Genomic DNA, 21,582 nt, shown 5'->3' with positions numbered 1-21,582 from the left:
GGGACGTGTGGCCTCGCATGTCGGTGGGTCGTTGTGGGACCCGGTTGATAGTTTGCGATGATTGAAATTTCATCGCTTTTTCGTTGTTACCCACGACAGATACATATGCTCGCGGGTCCGCGGTCGTTGCTGGGGAGCAATTTAGCGAGTGGAAGTGGTTTTAATGTGGGAATCGGTGCCCATCCATTCACACGATTTGGTCGCAACGATTTGCCGATGATAGATGGTGGCGCAATAGTTCTACATTTGAAGACTTGCTACATTGATGTCTCAAAAGGGAATTAATCATGTGTTTTACATAAAAGTAAATACTTAGGGCCCTTAAAAAAATGGGATCCGTTCTTAATTTCTGTATTTGTAATGACTTACAACCATTGGTGATTGGAAAAAATAAACAAATAAAATGAATGAAGTAAATTTTACTGTAATGTTGCATTATTTTTATGGTTTCTAAAAAATTGCTTTGTGCTTGGTTTGTCTTACTGAAAATTTGACGAAATTTTAGACAAAATCGATAAAATGATTGAATTTTGCATGTTGTTCAGATCCTTCGTGGCTTGTTCACGATCGTCTGTTGCTCGGTTATGACGTTTAAATTTTTAGTAACAGATCATGCAACCATTAGGTTGCCCTTAAAAAATAGTTGGTTGGTTTACGACTATACCACAGAAAGACCATTTTTAAGGGAAATATAGCGGATATGTTTGATAGCGTTTGATTGAATTACTTTCGATTAACAGTTATGAGCAGCAAATTTTGCTTCTTAGGTTCTCATTTATTTTTTTTTTTTCATTGCATCCTTTCTTTTGTGTCCATGACACACAGACATGTTTGCCATATTTGGTCAGTTGTTTCCACCTAATCACTAAAATTTGCAACTTTTTTTTTGCCTGCTGGAAGTGTTTCTAGAAACAAACCAATAACAAGAGACACGTTTTATTTGTCTTTTCAATGTATTAAGCTTTAACGAATATGCATGCGTGTATATTGCAATTTTATAATATCAGTGCTAAACAGTTGTGCATTCCGAAACGAAAACCTTATTTTAATCGTAGTACTAAATTAGAAAATCTCTAACCCCCTAACTAAGGCCTAACCTACAGCAAAAACTTGGTGTTCAAAAGGGCTTTGGGGTAAAAATTAATTGGCAACATTTATTTAACTTTCGTGCTGGGAGGTTTTCGATTAGACGTTGATAGTATTTAATTGTATTTCCAGCCCGAAAGATTATAAAGTATGCTAGTACCAAACTTCGTTATGAGCTATCCAAAGCTATTTTTTGCCAATTATTTATCGGTTCTTTGCGAATATTTAAACAGTCTGTTGACTCATGCCGAATGGACCTTTACCGTACAAACGTACTTTTCTGCTCGAACAAAATGCAAATAGACGGAAAACATGTTGCAACACGTTTTCGATCGGGAAAGTTTTAGTTTGTTGTAACGTGACTCCCGTACCAATTTGATGCTAAAATTTGTTTGCCTCAGACATTACCAGCAGTGTAACCTCCAATTGCTGGTAAAATAATCCTCCATCAAAGTCCAAGGGCAGCATCTTCATCATCTCTTCCGGTGTGCCGGCCGTATCTTTCCGGACCCCATCGTCCAATCTGGATGTGATGATCGATCGAGTTTGAAAACAAACCGACTGCTCGTAAACCCTCTCGTGACGTTGTTCCATTTTGCTTTCTGCAACCTCACATTCATCTCTACCATCCAGCTTACTGTGACGAATTGTGGTGTTACAGCGCGGCGGCCACGGTGTCCGGTTTCTTCACCCTCTGGTCTGACGTCTCTCCTCTCCCAAAGCACACACATGATGACACACCGCCGCGGCTCTCCGGTCTCTGTTTATAAAGTGGTTCCCACCGATTTGTTTGTGTACTTTATTGTTGTGACGTTGTACACTACTCGGCCTCCCCAATGGGGGTAGCGCCCGGTAGCGTTTGGACTCCTCCACCGCCGGCGTGGTGCTGTTTATATTTACACTCTGGCCACAACGAGAGAGACCCCCACCCTCGTTGGCGAGCTGGCTTCCTTTGGAGCTCGCTAGAGGTAGAGCGATTGCCTTAAGCCGTCCAGCTTGTCTTGTAGTTGTGAGATGCTTTATTTGATTTCTTCTTTTACTTCCGCCCATTTCTTCCTCCCGAGGGGCGGGCGAACGCCTGCTCGCCTTTTTCTTCCCTCCAGGTTGTCGCGTGATGCGCATTGACCTAAACCGCGCGCGGTCGGTACAAATGCAGCGGGCAAGAAGCAGATGAAACCCAGGGTAAAACGCTCGTTACGTTGTGGAGAGGAGGAGGTCCGTGTAAGACGACACTTCACTATGCACACGAAAGTGAAAAAATGATAGATTTCTTCACATAGCGCTTCACTTCGTTATGGTTGTTGTCTAGATGGGGGCCGGTTTTTTTTTGTTTATGGTTTTCTGTATTGTATCAAACCCGTCGGTGGGACGCATTCGTCCATTGTTTTCGCCTTCAATTACGGTAATGATACATTTTTAATTTTTCACAAACCATTAACTGCGAACTGAATGACTCATAGTGTTGGAGGGTTTCGAATTGAAGGACAAATGCCCTTTTTTTGTATGGCCAACTCAATGGAAAAATAAATAGTTCGTTTCCCTTTTGCGCCGATGGAAAATTCATCTTTTATTGTCAGTCAAAGTAGATTAAACGAAATCGGGAGTTTCAAATCGTATATGTTTAATGCAACTGTTTACCAAATCGATACAATAGCACCATTATTAATCACACAAAAAAAATAAACATGCTTTTTATTAGACAACAATTCCCATATGTTCTTCCTTCCGCTGTTGGGGAAACCGCGTGGTATTTATGGGCGAGATTTATCGACAGGAAATTATTGGAGCATGGCGCTCGGTAAAGATTCTTTCGCTTCACCCGACAGCTGATTCCGGTAGAACCGAAACCCCCCAAGGCAATCGCACGTGGCAGCAATTTATGTTTCACGTATGAACAAACAATCTCTATTGTGTTGTGGGTGATTTTGTTGCGCACTTCCTCTCTCTGCCCGTGTCCAACACATAAGCCACGACATAATGCAGCTTGGCCAGCATCCAAACTGCGGACAACACAACAGGCGACATAAAAGGTGCATGGCGTGCGCCATTTGGGTGATGTCAAGGTCAGAACAGCATGTTTGACAATCGTGCATCATCCCCCTCGTCCGGGTTGGCCTCCCTCGGTTGAAGTAATATCGATCGACGGGCTAACAAGACTTCCACTCGGGGTAGTGTTGGATGCCCGGGAAGGGTTACCCACTTATCGCTGGTAGTTTATTCATGTTGCGTTGGGTGGCCAAGACATGCGATATCTAATAATAGACCGATGGATAGTTAGCGGGAGGGAGCGTTGAGTCACCTCGGAGTTGATTCAGAATCCGGCAGCCGATTTGCAACCCTAGAGAAAATTCGACGAAGTCATGTGTATCACCGGGTGGTTTGGCGAAATTCCAGCCTTTTTTCCATTCGTAACATTTTTGTATCGCTTTGTTTCCTGCTCTGGATTTACAGGATTTTTCAGATGATATCATAACAGTAGCAGTATTTATTCTAGCTGCAACACATGATATTCCAACAGTGCCAGTTGATTTTATAACGCAATCATGTTTATCGTAACGTTGTCATTAGAAATTATAACCGTAGTATTTTATAAAGTTAGTATGGCAGATCGAGCGATGTACGTAACTAGCAAATATAAACATATATCACACAAAATCAGACTCCAAGGTATTTCAACAGGTATGTTGACCCACCCGGTAAGGTGGGCTCATCTCGTATGAATCGCTTTGATTTCATTAGAAAACGAAGGGAATTCTTAAACAAGCATTGCTGATTAAGCTTCATGTTAACTGCATGTCATTTATTTTACATTTTTTTTGGAAGCTATTTCATTCCAATGAAATCGAAGAGCCACTTGCTATGTAGATCAACCTTGGGCTGTCATTCGGTGATATACGTTTACACTCGCTAGTTGGGTACTTCGCTGCTGTACAACAATTATAATATCAACTGCTACGGTTCTGATTTCAACTGACAAAGTTGTAATAAACATGATTGCGTTATAAAATCAACTAGTACTATTGGAATATCATGTGCTGCAGTTAGAATAAATACTGCTACTGTTATGATATCGTCTGAAAAACCCTGTATGTCACGATGAAACCGTGTGTCTAACATATTTAAATCTTTTACTAATGGATACTAATAGTAAAACGAGCTTAATTACAGTAGAAGAACTGATTGTTTACTTTAATTGTACTCAACCAGTCCGTTGGGGTGGGGCGAAATAAATTCCTCCTAAATAATATATGCAAAACAATGCCACTGAACTTCACGCCGGATGCAACCAGCGATATTGCAACGTTCCACCCGACGAGCGCCAATAGTAGAGTGGCCACAGAAATGGGGCAAAGCTCGGCTGCACGGACGGACCGAACCAGGCAGGCGGACACGTTATGGGAAAAGCAGCATTCTTCTATAATGATGTATTTGCTGGTGAATAATGATGGTTACCATAAATAACATCTCACCACCAGCGGCCACTCAGCCAAGGGAGGGAAAGTGGTCGTCAAGACGTCCGCCGCCGCCGCCAAGACATATCAATCGTACTCGCACTTTCGTTCGTTCGTGTGCGAAAGCACATTTACTTTCTTTTCGCACGCGCTCGCGGCCTAAAGGCAAGGGCGAAGGAAAATGGCTCCTCGATTGATGTTTTCGGGGAGGCACATATTTGAAGGTCTTGCACCGGGGACGGGTTGGTTCGGGCAATATTGGACGGGCACATGCGACTTCGAACGTCGGGAAACCGCCAACGTTTTAATAATATTCCATCGCGCCGGGCGAACGGTGCGGGCCGACTTTCGCGTTGCTCGGCGGAATTTGCTCCAATCTTTTTCCACCCATCCGGGCTGGCCGCGGCCGAATGGAAATTATTTTCCCCATCCGAACGGCAAGTGCAATGAACTTTGGTTTGCTTGCGCTCCCACCCCCGGGGTGGGTTTGTAACGGGAGTATAATTCACATATGTTAGTAGTGTTATTCGCGAACGGAAAAAGCACACTTTTGTGCCCTGATTTGTAAACGAGGTCGAGTTTGCAAATTGGTAATTGTGTTTTAATGCGCTTTTTTTTTCTTAGCAAACCCCCGTTCACTCCAGATTGCGGCCGCAACGGTGAAAAGCAGCTTGACTAATGACGTGTGTTTGCTTGTTGTTGTTGCGCTATTTCAGAGGCACTCCTGCAGTCCCGTCCCCTGCCGCACATACCGCCACCGGGCAGCCTGCTGCCGACGGATCTGCTCGGTCAGAATCAGGATGGGCTGGAGAACCACACCGGCACGATGCACTCCCAGGGCAGCTCGAACACCGCACAGTCCAGCTTCGAGACGGCGCACCGGTGGACGTCCAAAGAGAACCTGCTGGCGCCCGGGCCGGAGGAGGACGATCCGCAGCTGTTCGTGGCGCTGTACGACTTCAAAGCGGGCGGCGAGAACCAGCTGAGCCTGCGGAAGGGCGAACAGGTGCGAATCCTTTCGTACAACAAGTCGGGCGAATGGTGCGAGGCCCACTCCGACTCGGGCCACGTCGGTTGGGTGCCCTCGAACTATGTGACGCCGCTGAACTCGCTCGAGAAGCACTCCTGGTACCACGGCCCCATCTCGCGGAACGCCGCCGAGTATCTGCTCAGCTCCGGCATCAACGGGAGCTTCCTGGTGCGGGAGAGCGAGAGCTCGCCGGGCCAACGGAGCATCAGTCTGCGGTATGACGGGCGCGTCTACCACTACCGGATCCAGGAGGATTCCGACGGGAAGGTGTACGTGACGGCGGACGCCAAGTTTAACACGCTCGCCGAGCTGGTGCACCATCATAGCGCGCTGCACGAGGGCCACGGGCTGATCACGCCGCTGCTCTACCCCGCACCGAAGCAAAACAAACCGACCGTCTTTCCGCTGAGCCCCGAGCCGGACGAGTGGGAAATCTGCCGGACGGACATCGTGATGAAGCACAAGCTCGGCGGTGGACAGTACGGTGAGGTTTACGAGGCGGTCTGGAAGCGCTACGGCAACACGGTGGCCGTGAAGACGCTGAAGGAGGACACGATGGCGCTCAAAGATTTCCTGGAGGAGGCGGCCATCATGAAGGAAATGAAGCATCCGAACTTGGTCCAGTTGATCGGTAAGTGGGTAAGGGAGAGGAAATGATGAAAGGGTGTTCAGCTTGAGTCTGCAAGTTGAAGATTCCTTTTTTTTTTATTTTTTAACTCCTTAATCGACTGATGGAAGGAAATCTAATGTTTACTTAAATGATGTAGAAACCTCGTAATGCAAAATACACGGTGTATTGAATTTTTGCCGTTAATTTGAATAAATTATGTATTTGCGTCACAATATTCAGATTAGTTCGAGAGAGCAATCGGTTGATCACCTTAATTATATTTTGCGCAAGTATAAGAAATTTCATTCATTTGGTATATGTGTGAGGAAGATCAGCTAAAGGAATTTCATTGAACAGGGCGAGCTTAAACAAGTTGATTGTACCATTGAAGTTCGAAAATAATCGTCAAATCTCATGAGGGCACCGTGAAACCCATCAGGGCTTCGTTAAACCTCGATGCCAATCGATTTGATTTTTAAACTTTAACTACGAATTACAAGGAATTATTGGAATTCGTTTTCCAATCCATGAATAATCAATTGTTTAACATTACTATGTAAAAATCCATCAGATACCCTTTACATTCCTATAAAAAAAGACAATTTCTTTTGCTAATTCGTTAAATAGTGTGGCTTATTAAATATACTCTCTTTACCCTTGCAGGTGTTTGTACGCGGGAGCCTCCGTTCTACATCATCACGGAGTTCATGAGCCACGGCAACTTGCTCGATTTCTTGCGTACGGCGGGCCGAGAAACGCTGGACGCCGTCGCCTTGCTCTATATGGCCACCCAGATTGCGTCCGGCATGAGCTACCTGGAGAGCCGTAACTTTATCCATCGCGATCTGGCCGCCCGCAATTGCCTGGTCGGGGACAATAATCTGGTGAAGGTGGCAGACTTCGGGCTGGCCCGACTGATGCGCGACGACACCTACACCGCCCACGCCGGGGCCAAGTTTCCGATCAAGTGGACCGCCCCGGAGGGCCTGGCGTACAATAAGTTCAGCACCAAGTCGGACGTGTGGGCCTTCGGTGTGCTGCTGTGGGAGATCGCCACGTACGGCATGTCGCCGTACCCCGGCATCGACCTGACGGACGTGTTCCACAAGCTGGAGTCCGGCTACCGGATGGAGCGACCGCCCGGCTGCCCCCCGGAGGTGTACGACCTGATGCGCAAGTGCTGGCAGTGGAATGCTCAAGATCGGCCGACGTTCAAAAGCATCCATCACGATCTCGAGCATATGTTTCAGGTAATTAGAGTTAGGGTGTCTCTCTAGCGCTAATAGGTCTTATTCGGATAGATTTTCTGTTGACAGGAATCCTCCATTACCGAAGCGGTCGAGAAGCAGCTCCAGGGTGTGGGCGTCGTACCGATGCAGCTAACACCGCAGATGAGCAAGAAGCCGCACATGGGCATGCAGCAACAGCAACAGCAGCAGCAGCAACTGCTTCCGTCGCAACCATTGCAACCGCAAGCACCACCGCCTCAGCAGCAACAGCAGCAGCCGCAACATGAGCCAGCTATTACTCCTATTTCGGGTAAGTTTTCAATTTATGTGAGCCTGTTCGAAAATTTCCGATAAAATTCACCACTTATTCACACTTCGTTCTTCTGTCACGATATCCGCAGTTTAGGTGATTTTCGCAAAAGCGAGGCTAGTAAAAACTTTTATGCTAGGTTCACATAAAGGGACAAAGCAAGCTTTGCCAACGATAAAATGCCAGTCGGTCAGTCCACTCACAAAATCTACGCAAATGTGTTTTTCGGTCAGCTAGTGATAAATTTGGTTTGCAAAAAATTCCGTACTTGGTATTGAGTTTGCATTGAAGCACGAAGCATTGTTGTTTGCGATAATAGTTTGCACGAAGCATTGTTGTTTGCGATAATAGGGTGTTGAATCATATAATGAAACACTTGAATTAGTTGGTGGAATGTTTCTAATCGATACAGGAATAATACAAATCAGCTCTTGAAGTTTGCAATCATATAATGGAATGTTGCATACATTTCCTGGAGGTATGCAATCCTGCTCTGGATCACTGAAACCAGATGTGGAGCTATATTTTGGGTTCTGTTGAATATTACAACTGTCATGTTGCAACAATGTTTGTGGGTATAATGTTTATTGATAAGATTAGTGCAAACATATTACCTCCCTGCTAATAATTTACAGTTCAACAACATGCACATCCACACTGCATGGAATTTCTTGTGCATCGGATCGCCGCGAATAAAAAATATTTCTATAGATTAAAGCGTTACGCAAAACTTCTGTTAGAAAACAATTTCAGATTATGTAAACAAAAATCTCAGACTTATGATTTCTAAATGGACAATATGTTGAAGTATTTATACTAGATTCACATATGGTAACACAGTTTGAATCGCTTCTAGAAATGCAAAAATATAAAGCAGCCTTCCAAAAAACATAAATTACAAAGCTATAGGTTTATTGAATAATCAATTTTCCACACTCTCACAGTCATTGCTGGGCAGCCATTACCTTTTGGCAGTGATATTTTTCCATTGATCCATTCACTAATTCCGAAATTTGTACCAATGCCAAATTGGCTTCACTCCCCAAAAAGTCACCTACACAAGATATATTTAATATAACTTCACCGCCTCTTTCTTGTTTCCCAGATTCGGGTTCCGGTTCCAAGTTTAGCACGTTCGGCAACAAGCAGCCCTCGACTGCCGGTGTGCAGATGCGACGGACGACCAACAAGCGTGGCAAAACAGCGCCCGCTCCACCAAAGAGAACGAGGTACGATTGTAGTATTGCTTCATCTCGCTTTTCCTCCCATCGTATGCGCTGCGAATAATTTTTAATCAATAATTTTGTTTTTCTTTCCGCTCGGGGCGCATTCCTGCGACTTCACTTGCATCTTGAATTCAACGAAACCAAAGTCTGCTTTCGTCCAGCCGCGACTCGACGTACCGGGACGATGATAACTGCAAAATCGGTGACTGCGAGCAGAATGCAAATGGTACCGCTATTCCCATCACAAAATCGTCCTCTTGCAGTAGTTTCCTTATCGATAAGCTGTTTCGAGGTATTTCTGTCCCCATCTCTGTGCCCCCCTGAGGGGGGCATGGTAAATTGGTCGTTTAGGCTTTGAACTTTTGTGCTAACGCATTTCTAATTGCTGCATACCCCCTAGTGAGGGTAACAAAGCGAAAGTGGTTGTCCAATTCCTCGCGAAACCATGGTTGTGTGTGATCTAACCCAGGAATCGGGAATCCGCTCTATTAACTATTAAATCTTTGTCTAGTTTAATATTGCAGCAAGAAAAACTCTTTATCAAATTTATTTCAATTCTAATTCAAATCTTTTTTTTTTGTTACGAAATGGCTTGGTGATGCCGTTTCCGGAGGTTTAATAATTGTCACTAATCTGATATTCTCATGGAACAATTTTCTTTCTGACCCCTAAATTAACCCATGCGTGGTGTGTTGGTTTCTTACTTAACAATAGCTACGGTGTTTATGACCACATTATAACACTATTTGAACAGAAAGTATTTTGTAATCACGAAATGTAGGTTTAATATCTAGTTGATGGCTTGAAAAGGTAGGCCTTTGCCTCGAACCTATCCATGATTGAAATAGCTCCTCATCTTTTCTCTCTCCAAGGCATCTGGGTTCAAAATTGCTCACTCACTTCGGTCTCTATGGCATCTGGTTCTGCCTCTAATTCATCACTTTATGTTTCGTGTCCATCGGGGTTTTGTCTTCTGATTTTAATGTTGTTCCTAGCAAACAAAGTTTTTTATTTAGCATGAACGATAACATGAAATTTATTGTTTGCACTAATAATTTTAAAATGAAGTAGCCTTCAATGCAAACATTTATTCTAAATTATTATCAAATTGAAGGTTTGATATTGATAAAAATATGAAAATACGTTTATATACCCGAACTCATCGCCTCTGTGCAGATTTTGAAATGCGCAAATAATACTGTACTCGAAAAATTGATAGAAAATACATAGCAATAGGCACAAGTTAATTTTAAAGCATAAGTATATTTTTTGTTGTTGTTAGAGTGTAATTGTCTAGGAAAAGTACAACCGGGATTTTGTTTTTATTTTCGTCAAGTCACAAAAGTTTTTGACTACGAGGTAAAACCAGATGCGTTAGATACAAAAGTTGATGAGTTTTTATTTCAAAACCCAATGCCGTAAAGATAAAAATTGATGAACTTTTTCAATACATGGTGCCTTAGAGACAATATCCTCTGCTTTGGAAATAAAGTGTGTGAACAATGACTGTCGTGGGATATTTGTAAAATCATCTACAATTCTGTGGCACGAGTATCAGTATATGTTAATTCAAACTAAACCAAACCCTCTAACATGCTTTTTGATCGAACGGAAACTAACTACAAGCGTGCGGTGGTGTGCTTTTTGATGTGTTTCGTTGTTTGTAGGAATTGTACCTTTTTCACTGACACTTAACTTTTTCTCTTTTAGGGTTTACACGTGATATGGCAAACCTAATGAACCGGGCGACCGATTCCGAGAACGAACAGACGGAAGTGACGCCCGACACCGATACGGACAATCAGGAACCGATCGGGTTTCAAAAAACGCCTCAGCAGAGCTCCTCGTTCAAGCGGGCACCCATTATGGGCAATCGTGGGCTAGAGACACGCGGCAGCAAGCGTTTACCCCAAGCGTCGCAGTCGGGTCGCCGTGATCCCTTGCCACCCGGTGGCATTAGTGGCATCAATAATCAGCAACAACCGATCGTCGGTGCGCTGGAGGTGCAAAACGTAAAGAAAGCAATCAATCGCTACGGCACCCTGCCGAAGGATGCCCGAATAGGGGCTTACCTTGAGTCGCTACGACAAAGTGATGGCACGGTCATCCAGCAACAATCGCAGCAGCAGCAGCAACAGCAACAGCCGCCACAGATGGCACAACCGCATGCGGTCGGCTTACCAGCCCTACCACCGTCCGCCGCTGGTCATTCGCAGCAGATGAACCTGGGAGTGGTTTCAACGGCGGAACCACCGCCCCCACCGTTGGCGGCGGCCACCGCCATATCGAACAGTATACTTGCCCAGAGAAATGCAGCCCTCAAGTCGGTGCAACCGCAGATGATTCGCAGCAACTCGTCAAGCGGGGTGACCATGTCCAATTCGGCCACGGCTAGCCTCTCCAAGCTGCAACGCCATCGGACGACCACCGATGGTTCGATGATGACATTCTCCTCCTTCCGCGGTACGGTCGGAAGTAATAACAGTCCGAAGCGTGCCCTCCAACCGACGCTTGCCGATCTCGAGTTTCCTCCGCCACCGGTCGATCTTCCTCCACCTCCGGAGGAGTTCGATATGCCGTTGGAACAGCGCGGTGGTGGTATGATGGAGAAAACGCTAGTAACGCCTTGCAACGACGTACGCAACACGGAACCCAGCGTCGAAGAAGCAAGTTCGAGGTTCGGTGTAAGCTTGCGCAAACGCGAACCATCGACGGATTCGTGCAGTTCGCTAGGAAGCCCGGCCGACGCCATGATGCTGCACGGCGGCGGAACGGCTAGTTCTGATCCTCCGGCGGTATCATCCTCCCTTCCCTTGCCTCCAGCCCACGGTGGACCGAAAGAACCCGGCAAACCGGACGCAAAGCGGTCGACCTCCTCCTCCGCCTCCAACAAGGAACTATCAAATGTGCCAAAGTGTTTACAGCAGAGCGCTGGTGGAGGTTCGAAAACATCATCCTCGATGGGCGGCCCGTACGGTGGTTCTTCTTCCTCCGACCCGGCTTCACAATTAGTCAGTGAGCTGTCGGAAACGATGAATCTTCCCAAGGCTCCCTCCCCGCTACTACTCCCACCGCCACCACCTCCAGCTTCCACGGTACACCAACAGCCAATATCGCACTACAAATCATCGGACGTGAGTTCGCTGCGAAAACAACCGGTGGCGATGTCGAAATCTACCATCCTTCCATCGGGTGGCAGCAGCGATAACTACAACTCCCTGGGTGGTAATGCACCGAGCCAACCACCGTTCAAGGCGCAGCTGAAGAAGGTGGACCCAGCGAAGCGTACACCGAACGTCGCAGTCAAAAAGGAGGAAACCACTACGGGAGGAATTATCGATTTCAAGTCACGGCTACGCAAAGTGCAGGATCAAAACAACGTGGACGGTAGTTCGGCCAACGGTGGCACGGAGCTGAGTGAGTCCGGTGTTATGGGAGGATCGGTGGACAATAACAACAAGGGTGGCCACCAGCATGGGACGAGTAACAACGTGCATAACAGTGTGCACAATAACAACATAACCAGCAATAGCAATGGTAACATACTGAACAATAATGACAACTCTGCGTCCTCCTCATCGTCGGAGAACGAGAACCATCGGTCGGCGGTCCGCAAGGGTGACACGGCCGCTGTGGTACGGAACGGAGGCACAACCAACGCTGGGGCATCGATGGTGGCGGGTGGTGGCAAAAGTCTGCTAATCGAGAACAACGAGCTGAACACGCTGAAGCTGAAGAAAACCAGCTCCTCCTCCTCGCCGTCGACGACGACGATCGTGACCGGTGTGGCGCCGATCGATAGCAACAAGGTGATCGAGCTGAAAAAGACTGAAATCAAGATCGAGCTGAGCGACGATCGGAAGCGCGAAAGTCTGGAGGGCAACTCGCTCAAGGTGGACAGTGTCGGTGGTGGCAGTGGGGACAATCTGTCGACTGGGAGTAGCGGTGCCGGCGGTGGTGAGGATGGTGATAGTAAGCGCAAGAGCACCGGTAGCATTAGCAGCCTGAAGAAGCTGTGGGAGGCGAAAGAATCGCCCAACGATCCGAGTGGTGTGCAGTTGAGTCCGAAGATGGGTACGAAAAGTGCGACCAATATGGTGCCAAAGATGAACAACAATCTGGAGGCGGAAGATGGGACGTCCCCGAGTGGTGGTGGTGGTGGCGCTGGTCAAGATGGACACGATCAGCAGCAGCAACTGCAGCCGAACAACATCGTTGGAAATGTTCCGATGTCGACGGGAACGCTTGGAAATAGCAAAAAACCAGCCGTCCCAATGAAACCTTCCAAATTTTCTTCTATCTACGCAACGCCCGTGCAAAACATGCTTCCACCTTCGACAAACGCGTCGGGAGTGACCACCCAACAGCAGCAAGCAACACCCGTCGCCCCGGGAGGCAATGTCATCTCAAAGTCGAACGACAGCAGCAGCTCACTGGTGTCCGATAAATCGTCCTCCACCGTGTCCTCGTCCACACCGGGCACAGGTCCTCCGACCGGAACTACCGGTTCCGGGCGGGACGGTATCCTCGAGTTGGTCCAACTGTTGCAGGCTAGCTTCAAGGTACCGGTCGCCTCCATTTCCGGCTCCCAGTGGTTGGCACTCAGCGACCGGCTCAACTCCCTCCAAGGCTCCTGCGTGACGTTTGCTGACAACGAAAGTTTGCCACCGCACGCCAAGTTTCACTTCCGTGAGCTGGTGACGCGAATGGAGAACCAGGCCCGATCCCTTCGCTCGGCCAGCAACCGCAATGTGCAAGACAACGAAAAACTCGTCCAAGAGGTCGGCCAATCGCTGAAGCAGATATCGAACGCCTTGCTCAGGTAATTTCAAGTAAAGTTGGTTGATTTCGATGAGCAGTTTTAGTCACTGTGTCTGTGTGTGTACGATGCGTTGCCGTTCCGGCCGCCATAGTGGCCGCGGCCAGAGGTTTCCTCTGTTTATGGTTCCATCTTCCGAATCACTGCGGCATGACGCAAGAGAGATAGAGAGAAAGAGAGGAAAGAGAAAGAGAAAAAGCATCTTGAAACATTGTGATTCTGCAGTAGTAGGAAGTATTTCTTTTTGTGTGATGTTTGACTTTGATTATTACGAATCGATTATTGTATATAATAAGAAGGGATTGTATTCTTTTTTTCGTTTTTGTTTTGTTCGTCTCATCTTTTCCGCACACTCAACCTCCCACGGTCCAGGTGATCAAACACTCAAATTTGCTTTACACGATCGTTAGCATTGCTATAAGCGGTCCAAAAAGTCGAAAAATTGGGCTTATTGATGCACTTACGAAATTAGCGTCGATCCCCACCATCGGGTTGGGTGGGCTCGAGTATGTCTGTGTGCGTGTGTATGCGTGTGTGTGTGATTTACGTTTAAAACACTTAGTTGCTGCTCCGGTGTTGAATGGACGACGTCGGGGTCGTGGTCGGAGGTCCAAAGCTTCTGGAGCTTGTTATCCGGGGTCGTACGTCGTCGAGTCGGCTTTAAGGTAGAACTGATTGTATACACCACATTAATAACTTATGCATTTGTACGTATTGATTGATTGAAGTACATTGAAACCAACCAAAACTCTTGAAACAAAAAGAGAAGAAAAGCAGCAGAAAACGATTCAATATTAATAGTAATAATAATACAGTTAACAATTGCAACCCGAAAAGATGATCATCCTGGAAAAGTTTTGCAAAAATAGCTCCCATCCAAAAACGAGTTCTTTTGACATACAGGCTCCTCGCACTAGTGGGGAATGCCCGGACGCCGTGCAATTGTGTGACCAGTGTAATAATTGCACATACACTCTCCCCAACCTTACAACAAGAAGAAGCAATGTGAAAACAAATAGAAAACATGCTCTAGTGGTGTATTTAATTATGATAAAACATTTGAAACGAATTCCAAAAGCGAAAGAACACAAATCTGAAGCGATTGATTAAGCTTTGTGGTTGATCGTTTGGTATAGAAGCAATCTAATCTAGTTGCCATAGATGAAATTAAGAGGTCAGTTTTTAGTCAGTTACATAATCATAGTGCTATACGTTTTTTCATACGTTCCCACATTGGTGATTCCGACGCGAGTTTCGTTTTGCTGTAAACTCGCACGTTCTTCATACGTCATCCAAAATGGCCATCGAAAACGTTTCTGTCGATGAAGCACCAGTTACTGCAGTCGGTACGGTTTAACTTTCAAACTTTTGTAAGACAGATTTAGTAAGGGAGCAAATGCAAAGACGTGTAAGACTGGCTGAAACTGCACTCTTTGTTTCATCTATGGCAACTAGATTGGTTCACTTGTATGAAAAGCGACCCGCCACAACTTGTTCGCAAATCGCGCGTATAATTTATGTCGAACGTAGAAGAACATATTATACTACCCAACAAATTATATGCTCAATGAGATTGCCAAAAATGTCTGATACAATTTTACCTAACACACATACGAATACGGGAGGGACAAAGGCACACGTTCTCAAGACGGGTGGCTTGTGTACACCCGGCAGCCCTCCGTTCCCTTTCGGTAGATTTTCAGTTCGAGTCGAGCTTTATGGTTTTTTAGTTGGTACTCGTGTTGTGTTTACTTGCTTTGGTTTCGTCCAAACAGTCGTCCAACTGCCGGAAGTAGCATTATTTTTGTCAATCGATCGATGGTTGAATGATTGTGAAAACAGTTTAAAAAATGGCAAACGCAGGGATTTAAGTATGATATCAATTTTAAGGAATACATGTGTTTTTAATTATGTCAAAACAACATCGGAATCGCTGAAATGTATGGTAGCAGGGTTACGAGGAGGTAAGAGAGTGCAGAAACGATACTGGGGATGGGATGGGGAGCAGAGGATTTTTTCACCCCTTCCCACTGCAAGTGATAGTTTTAAACAAACACAGCATAAAAACAAAAAAATAACACTCGATAACACACAATGACCGCACTTGGCTGGAAGTCAAGCGCGTCGTACAAGACTGTATAACTTTTATGTTTAAAAACAAGTATCAAAAAAAAAAAGTAAGAAACCCAAGCAAAAGCTAACTAACTCGATGTAGCCTGCCTACGAGACCCGTTTGATAATTAGTGAATTGGAGATTATATTCGATTCTGCTTAGTGCTGCAACCATGCCATTGTGAATGTATATTTTAAATGTTATAATCAAGCAGAACGTGCTTCGACCCAAACCAAATAAAATGAAAAACAAAACGTAAAAAATCAATGGCAATTAATTGCGCTTCATGTGAGATAAACGGAATAATAAAACTAATCCACGATGCGAGTAGAACCGCGTACAGCTTGAGGCATACAACATGGTTGATGATTTCGGAGCTCCACAAAGTCCGCGCTTATATCCGTACTACGTTTACTCCAGCGAATAACACATGTTCCACAAACTCCCGGGGATGCATCCGATGATCCGACGTTTAGCCAAAGAGCTTAAGACTTTTTAAAACATAAAAAGAAAGAGCATGTTTGTCATGTTTTGAAAAGCGAGGTGTGTTCAGGCGGGAGGCGCTGCAGTCACCAGCAAAGTCGTTCCACCAGATAATACCGGTTGGCTGCCCGTGGTCCCAGTTGGTGGATTTATTTATTATACTCTGTTACGCAACCGAATAAAGGAGCGATTGAGAAGATCGATGAGAAGAAGAACAAGGCGCAGAAGGAGGGAATGTTGTGTACGATAATAGCATTAAATTAGCTCCAGACGCTTTTTACTTGAATACGATGAGGCCAGCGTCATCAGTCTCACTTACCCCTTGCTGAAGGGTGGTTTTACTTTGCTGCAAATCAATTTCGGCGTTAGAGTAAGAGAGGGAATACTGTTTGGGGAAATATTACGCCGATAAACACACACAAACACTGCGAAATGCTAGTCGTAAATGGTTATATTATTATCATTAGATTTTAACGTATTCTTAAATTTAAAAAAAGAAATAAGAAACAAAACACGCAGTGTAACGAGTGTCGTAGCAAACGGAGCCAGCCCTCTCTCAACGAAAACTAAAATAGAGCAGATGTGAATTTTTGTTTTACATTGAAAGCGATTGGCCGCGCCGCTTAACTTCCATTTTATTCTTATTTAATCATGAGGATCAGGGGATGGAACTTGAGATAAGTTTCTGATTCGGTAGGCCAACAATTTTACTACGAATAAGGTGATAATGGGGACGTGGTGTGAGGCAGTCACAGTTAATAAGAAAACGGAGGAAAAAAAGAATCGCACAGTGTCAAGATGGCCAATGGCGATATAAGTATTTTATCGAATCGCGAATAACATGCGTGATTTGCGACGAACACGACGGGGCGAAGCGTTGTGCAGCGATAACGTGTCTTCATATAAGATCGCGAGTATCTAATCAGTACGCATTTTTTGTGTTGTTTGGCAGAAGAAAGAAGAAAAACTAAAACTCATGGCGCGCGGTATAAGGTGTGTTCCAGTGAAGCGTTCGAAATCAAAATAGTGGACATCGGAACAAATTAATAACTGAAGAAAAAACAAATGCAAAATCGTACATCATAATCAAAATCGAGAAGCAAAATAAAATGAAAAGGATAATACCAAGTTATAATACCACACGAAAGGCACACCAAGGGACGGGTGCGGTAACTGTAGTAGTAACAACCGTAATGATAGTACTAGTATCCCTCCCTTAAAAAACGGAAACGCGATAAGTGTTGTAAGGACGGTAGGAAGAGGAGCACTGTATGGAACGAACCGGTGGCTGAGAGGGTGTTGGAAGGGTAAATGAAAGGGCGTGTAAAACCATTTAAAAATACAACCCCTAGTATATATAAATACTTATATTTTTAGAAAGCGTGCAAAACACAACCACGAAAAGGATGATCTAAAACCAGAGGAGACAGGAAACACCTTCATACATATACACGTACACTCAATATACATAAAATAAAAAAATATATATATATATACACCCAATATATACATTTACATCTAAAAAGAAAAATCATGTCATGCATATTGATACCTTTATGATATAAATACGCATCATCTCATCCATGAGCAGAAATAACAAAACAACAATCTTTAAACTCCTCGATACAAGCTTATGCGTGAACGGAAGAAAAAAAGCAAGACAAAATCGATATTACTACGAGCAAAACTATGAAGGGAAGCAAAACAAAAAAAAAAATGATAAAAGACAACCATGATTAGCAAACAAATTGTGAAATGAAACAACATTAAAAAATCAAGAAGGCGGCGTGTTGTGATTTACATCGAAAGAAATGTTTTGCGTGCTCCCCCGGTTTGTGTGATCTTTTCGTTATCGATCGTTTTCTGTTGCGTATAATTTCTGCCCTAATTTGAACTGTTTCTTTAAAATTTCAATAAATGTGATTTTTTTTATTTTATACCTTCATTTAAACAAAACATTATCAATAACCAAAACAAACAAAAGGGAATCTTAAGCGCCCTGCTGGTGGATCACCGGATGCGTTTTCTTCAGGTGGGACGTGGAATCCTGTGCGGTCGCGTCGTCAGACTTGTCCGCCTCGGACGGCGTTGCCTCCTCGCTGCTTTCCTTCGCCTTTTCCGTTGTGCTTTGTTCGGCGTGGTGCTTTTCCGGCTGTCCGAGGTTCTTCAGTATCTGCTCGACCGGGACCGGTCGCACGTAGTGTGGTCCTTCCTTGTCGTCAGTGGAGGATGAAGACGAGGATGGTGATAGGGTGGTGGCGCGTTTCGTAACGCCGCTGGTCGGGGTGGCAGGAGCTGCGGTGACGTCAACCTCACGCTTGGAGCGCGTCGCACCGACCGGAGTTTTCACCGAGACCGTGCTGTGCGTGGTGCTGGAGGCCGTGGTGCTGCTCGGTTGTTCCGTGCTTGTCGATGGCTGATTGCGTCGGAAGGCCGGTTTCGAGGTGGTGGTACTGGTGGAGGTGCTAGTGGAGGTACTGGTCGACGTGCTGGTGCTGGTGGACGTGGGCTCAGTTTCCAGCGACCGTTTGGACTTCTCCTTACCGGGCTCGGCCGTCGGGGTGGTTTGCTCGTTCTTGGCCACTTCCACGCTCAGCTTAACGCCGGCTGCCGGAACCTTCTGCACATGGCTCTCGGGGGTGAACGACGCTTCCTTCGCAAAGGCCGGTTTCGGATCGCTTACCACTTCCGGATTAATCGGCGATGGTCGTGGAAGCTTTTCGGATGTTTCCTCGAGGGGAAACGCGTAGCCGCCGACTGCCAGCAGGACCAGGATACACACCTAAAACGTAGGAAATCGTATTACAATTTACACCGATTTTAAAGCACGATGGACTCTAGACACTTACAAATTTGAACATTTTCACAACCTTAGAGCGAACGGTACACTATCAAATGATTGGCGCTGGTGGACACCGCTTCGCTTTTATATGTATCCTACCTTTTTCTCAAAGCCAGCTACTTGCCAGCGCGCCATTCGCACCTTCACTCCAACGATGGACGGCAATGCACGAGAGTACGTAGAAGCAGCAGAATTACCCTCGATCGATATGTACTTAACCAATTCGCATCCTGCGCCTGCGTCCATCCGTCCGTTCCTGCGGCCTGCGATGGAGGTTAGGGTAAAGGAGTAAAACACGGCCGATTATCACTTCCCCCGGCTCTCGCTTGGTAATCGATGAGTAAGTCAATTCTGCTCAATGTCGCAAACGTGCCGTGCGTCCTCGCAGCTCCACCGGAGGTCATCCTAGACCCGTTTGTTTACGAGACACCAATCGAATCTTATTTGAGGGACATGTTTTTGCTTTTTTTTGGCAATGCGATTCACGGTGACACATTTTTCTGGTGTTGTGTAATAGTTCACCGGCAATGTAACATTATTTTATCTGTCTTTTCTTTTATGTATTTTCCTTTGAGTTTTTGTACAGTGTCATGCTTTAAAGCAGTATAATATTGTATAACACAATTACTTCTAGGATTTAAATTTTAATAGTACTTTCAGCTTTTACTGATCCTTCGCGCTTAAGTTACGATTGCAGATTATAGTAGTTTGTTTTACAAAGTTTAAAGTGTACTCAAAAATGGTTCGAGCCAACAACATTCAAGCATAATTTCGAGCACAATGCCATACGATTTGATATAGACATCGTTTTTGTAATCTGAAGAATATAAATGGATTTTTTCAAAAAGTATATCGTGATGTGTTTATCAAATAGTATTTTATGTATTAGGTTCGGAAATGGCGCAATCGAAATAATAATGGGGATTTTAGGAATATTTGAGGAAAAATATGTTTTTTTATTCCAACGCAAAATGCGGTCGTGGGGCAGAAAATAATTCAATTTGGTTTAACAGTATTTATTAAACACTTTTTATGGAAAATAATTAGTCAAACTAAACAGAAATATTGTAACATATCTGAAAATAGTTAGATCCTACTGATAACGAAGCATTCTGAAACACCTTGGGTCATAAAGACATCCATTTTAGTTCCTAAATGAACTTATTAGCTGAACCTGGAGTGTTGAAGCACTTGAGCTCCTAAAATTGAGCCAGATTAATGCTGCCCACATAAGATTATAACCATAGTCAATAACCGAAAAATATTAAATTTTGTTTTGCATCATAGTTGTAACATTTTATTAAAAGAAAACACGTAAAACATTCACGATTTAACGAGTAAATAACATGTGCATGCCACCACAACGATGTATCAGAGTATCGGCGAACACCTTAAGCCTTCTTGGCCGGGTTAGCTGTCGACGGAGCCGGGGCTGCGGCCGGTGCCTTGTTATTCGCGCCGGGTTGTGGGACCTGCAGAGGAACCTTGGGCTGGTCACGGTTCACCTTGGCGCTACCGGTCGGACGGGGCTGGTTTTTCTTCTGCTGGTTGCTACCGGAGACTCCCTTCGCCGGAGAGGCCGTGGTGGGGCGGGCTTGGACGGGCTTGTCGGCCAGGGTATCACGCTTCTGCTTCGGAGGCTGGCTTACGATGGCCGGCAGGGCAGACGGTTGCTTCGGGTCGACGGTGGCCTTCGGAGCGGCCGTGGTCGATTGACCAGCTACGTTCTCCTGCTTCGGAGTCTCGCGTTTGTGGTGCTGATGGGGCTGTGGCTGATGCTCGTGCTGTTGCTTAAGCTGGTGCTCCTGGTGAGCCGGGGCGGCCTGGTGATGATTCTCCTGATGGGCCGGGCCGGCCGGGTGAAGATGCTCCTGTGGATGCTGCTGTTTCAGCTGATGCTGCTGACCGTTAAATTCATGATGGTTATCCTCATGGTGAGGGCCAGGGCCCTTCTTGAAGTCGTCGGCCACAACCAACACGGTGCCCACGGCGATGAGTACGAAAATCTGTTAATAAAAGCACGGAAATAAATCATTAAAAAATTTAAACACTCCACTCACTTCAGCCAACTTACTGCTGCCTTCATTGTCTCTTGCTTGAATGTTTTACCACGAATGCTGATCCTATCACGATCAGCTGGGGATATATATACGATATCGAATAATCGACTGGAAAGAGTAATTTCCAGCATTAAAACTGGTTCTTCTCTACCCGGCCCGGCATCGGTGTTTACTAACGGCAAATCTCGTCACATGGCACTTAATGACTCGAGCCACACAGGACTTTGTGCGAGACAAATTAAGAACGAAGTGATAATTGATTGGGAACATAAACAACACATTTTCTAACACCGCTGCGAACACTTTGGCGAAATGCGACGAC

General features: G+C 45.4%; 3 protein-coding genes across 3 annotated transcripts in view; 1 reads left to right on the top strand and 2 right to left on the bottom strand.

The window, feature by feature from the left end:
* Positions 1-14,142, top strand: part of LOC131281261 (tyrosine-protein kinase Abl) — a 29,264-nt gene extending 15,122 nt beyond the window's left edge. Inside the window, exons 2-7 of the mRNA XM_058310534.1 lie at positions 5,255-6,199; positions 6,842-7,428; positions 7,495-7,717; positions 8,823-8,946; positions 9,090-9,235; positions 10,654-14,142. Of these exons, the coding sequence (XP_058166517.1) occupies positions 5,255-6,199; positions 6,842-7,428; positions 7,495-7,717; positions 8,823-8,946; positions 9,090-9,235; positions 10,654-13,769 (5,141 nt within the window). The 3' untranslated portion in view covers positions 13,770-14,142. The remainder of the gene's footprint in view (positions 1-5,254; positions 6,200-6,841; positions 7,429-7,494; positions 7,718-8,822; positions 8,947-9,089; positions 9,236-10,653) is intronic.
* A 4,206-nt stretch (positions 14,143-18,348) lies between these two features.
* LOC131294563 (uncharacterized) lies at positions 18,349-19,219 on the bottom strand. Its single transcript, XM_058322607.1, has 2 exons — positions 19,208-19,219; positions 18,349-19,140 (listed from the first exon to the last, which is right to left on the bottom strand). Exons 1-2 carry the CDS (start codon positions 19,217-19,219, stop codon positions 18,349-18,351), a joined length of 804 nt encoding a protein of 267 aa, XP_058178590.1.
* A 1,272-nt stretch (positions 19,220-20,491) lies between these two features.
* On the bottom strand, positions 20,492-21,300 carry LOC131281798 (uncharacterized). Its single transcript, XM_058311149.1, has 2 exons — positions 21,275-21,300; positions 20,492-21,206 (listed from the first exon to the last, which is right to left on the bottom strand). Exons 1-2 carry the CDS (start codon positions 21,284-21,286, stop codon positions 20,592-20,594), a joined length of 627 nt encoding a protein of 208 aa, XP_058167132.1. The 5' UTR covers positions 21,287-21,300; the 3' UTR covers positions 20,492-20,591.
* Between the last annotated feature and the right edge of the window lie 282 nt (positions 21,301-21,582).

The sequence above is a fragment of the Anopheles ziemanni genome, chromosome 2, assembly GCF_943734765.1.
Source record: "Anopheles ziemanni chromosome 2, idAnoZiCoDA_A2_x.2, whole genome shotgun sequence".
Classification (NCBI taxonomy): domain Eukaryota; kingdom Metazoa; phylum Arthropoda; class Insecta; order Diptera; family Culicidae; genus Anopheles; species Anopheles ziemanni.
The sequence above is the reverse complement of the archived record's forward strand: the minus strand, read 5'-3'. Positions and strand labels throughout refer to the sequence as shown.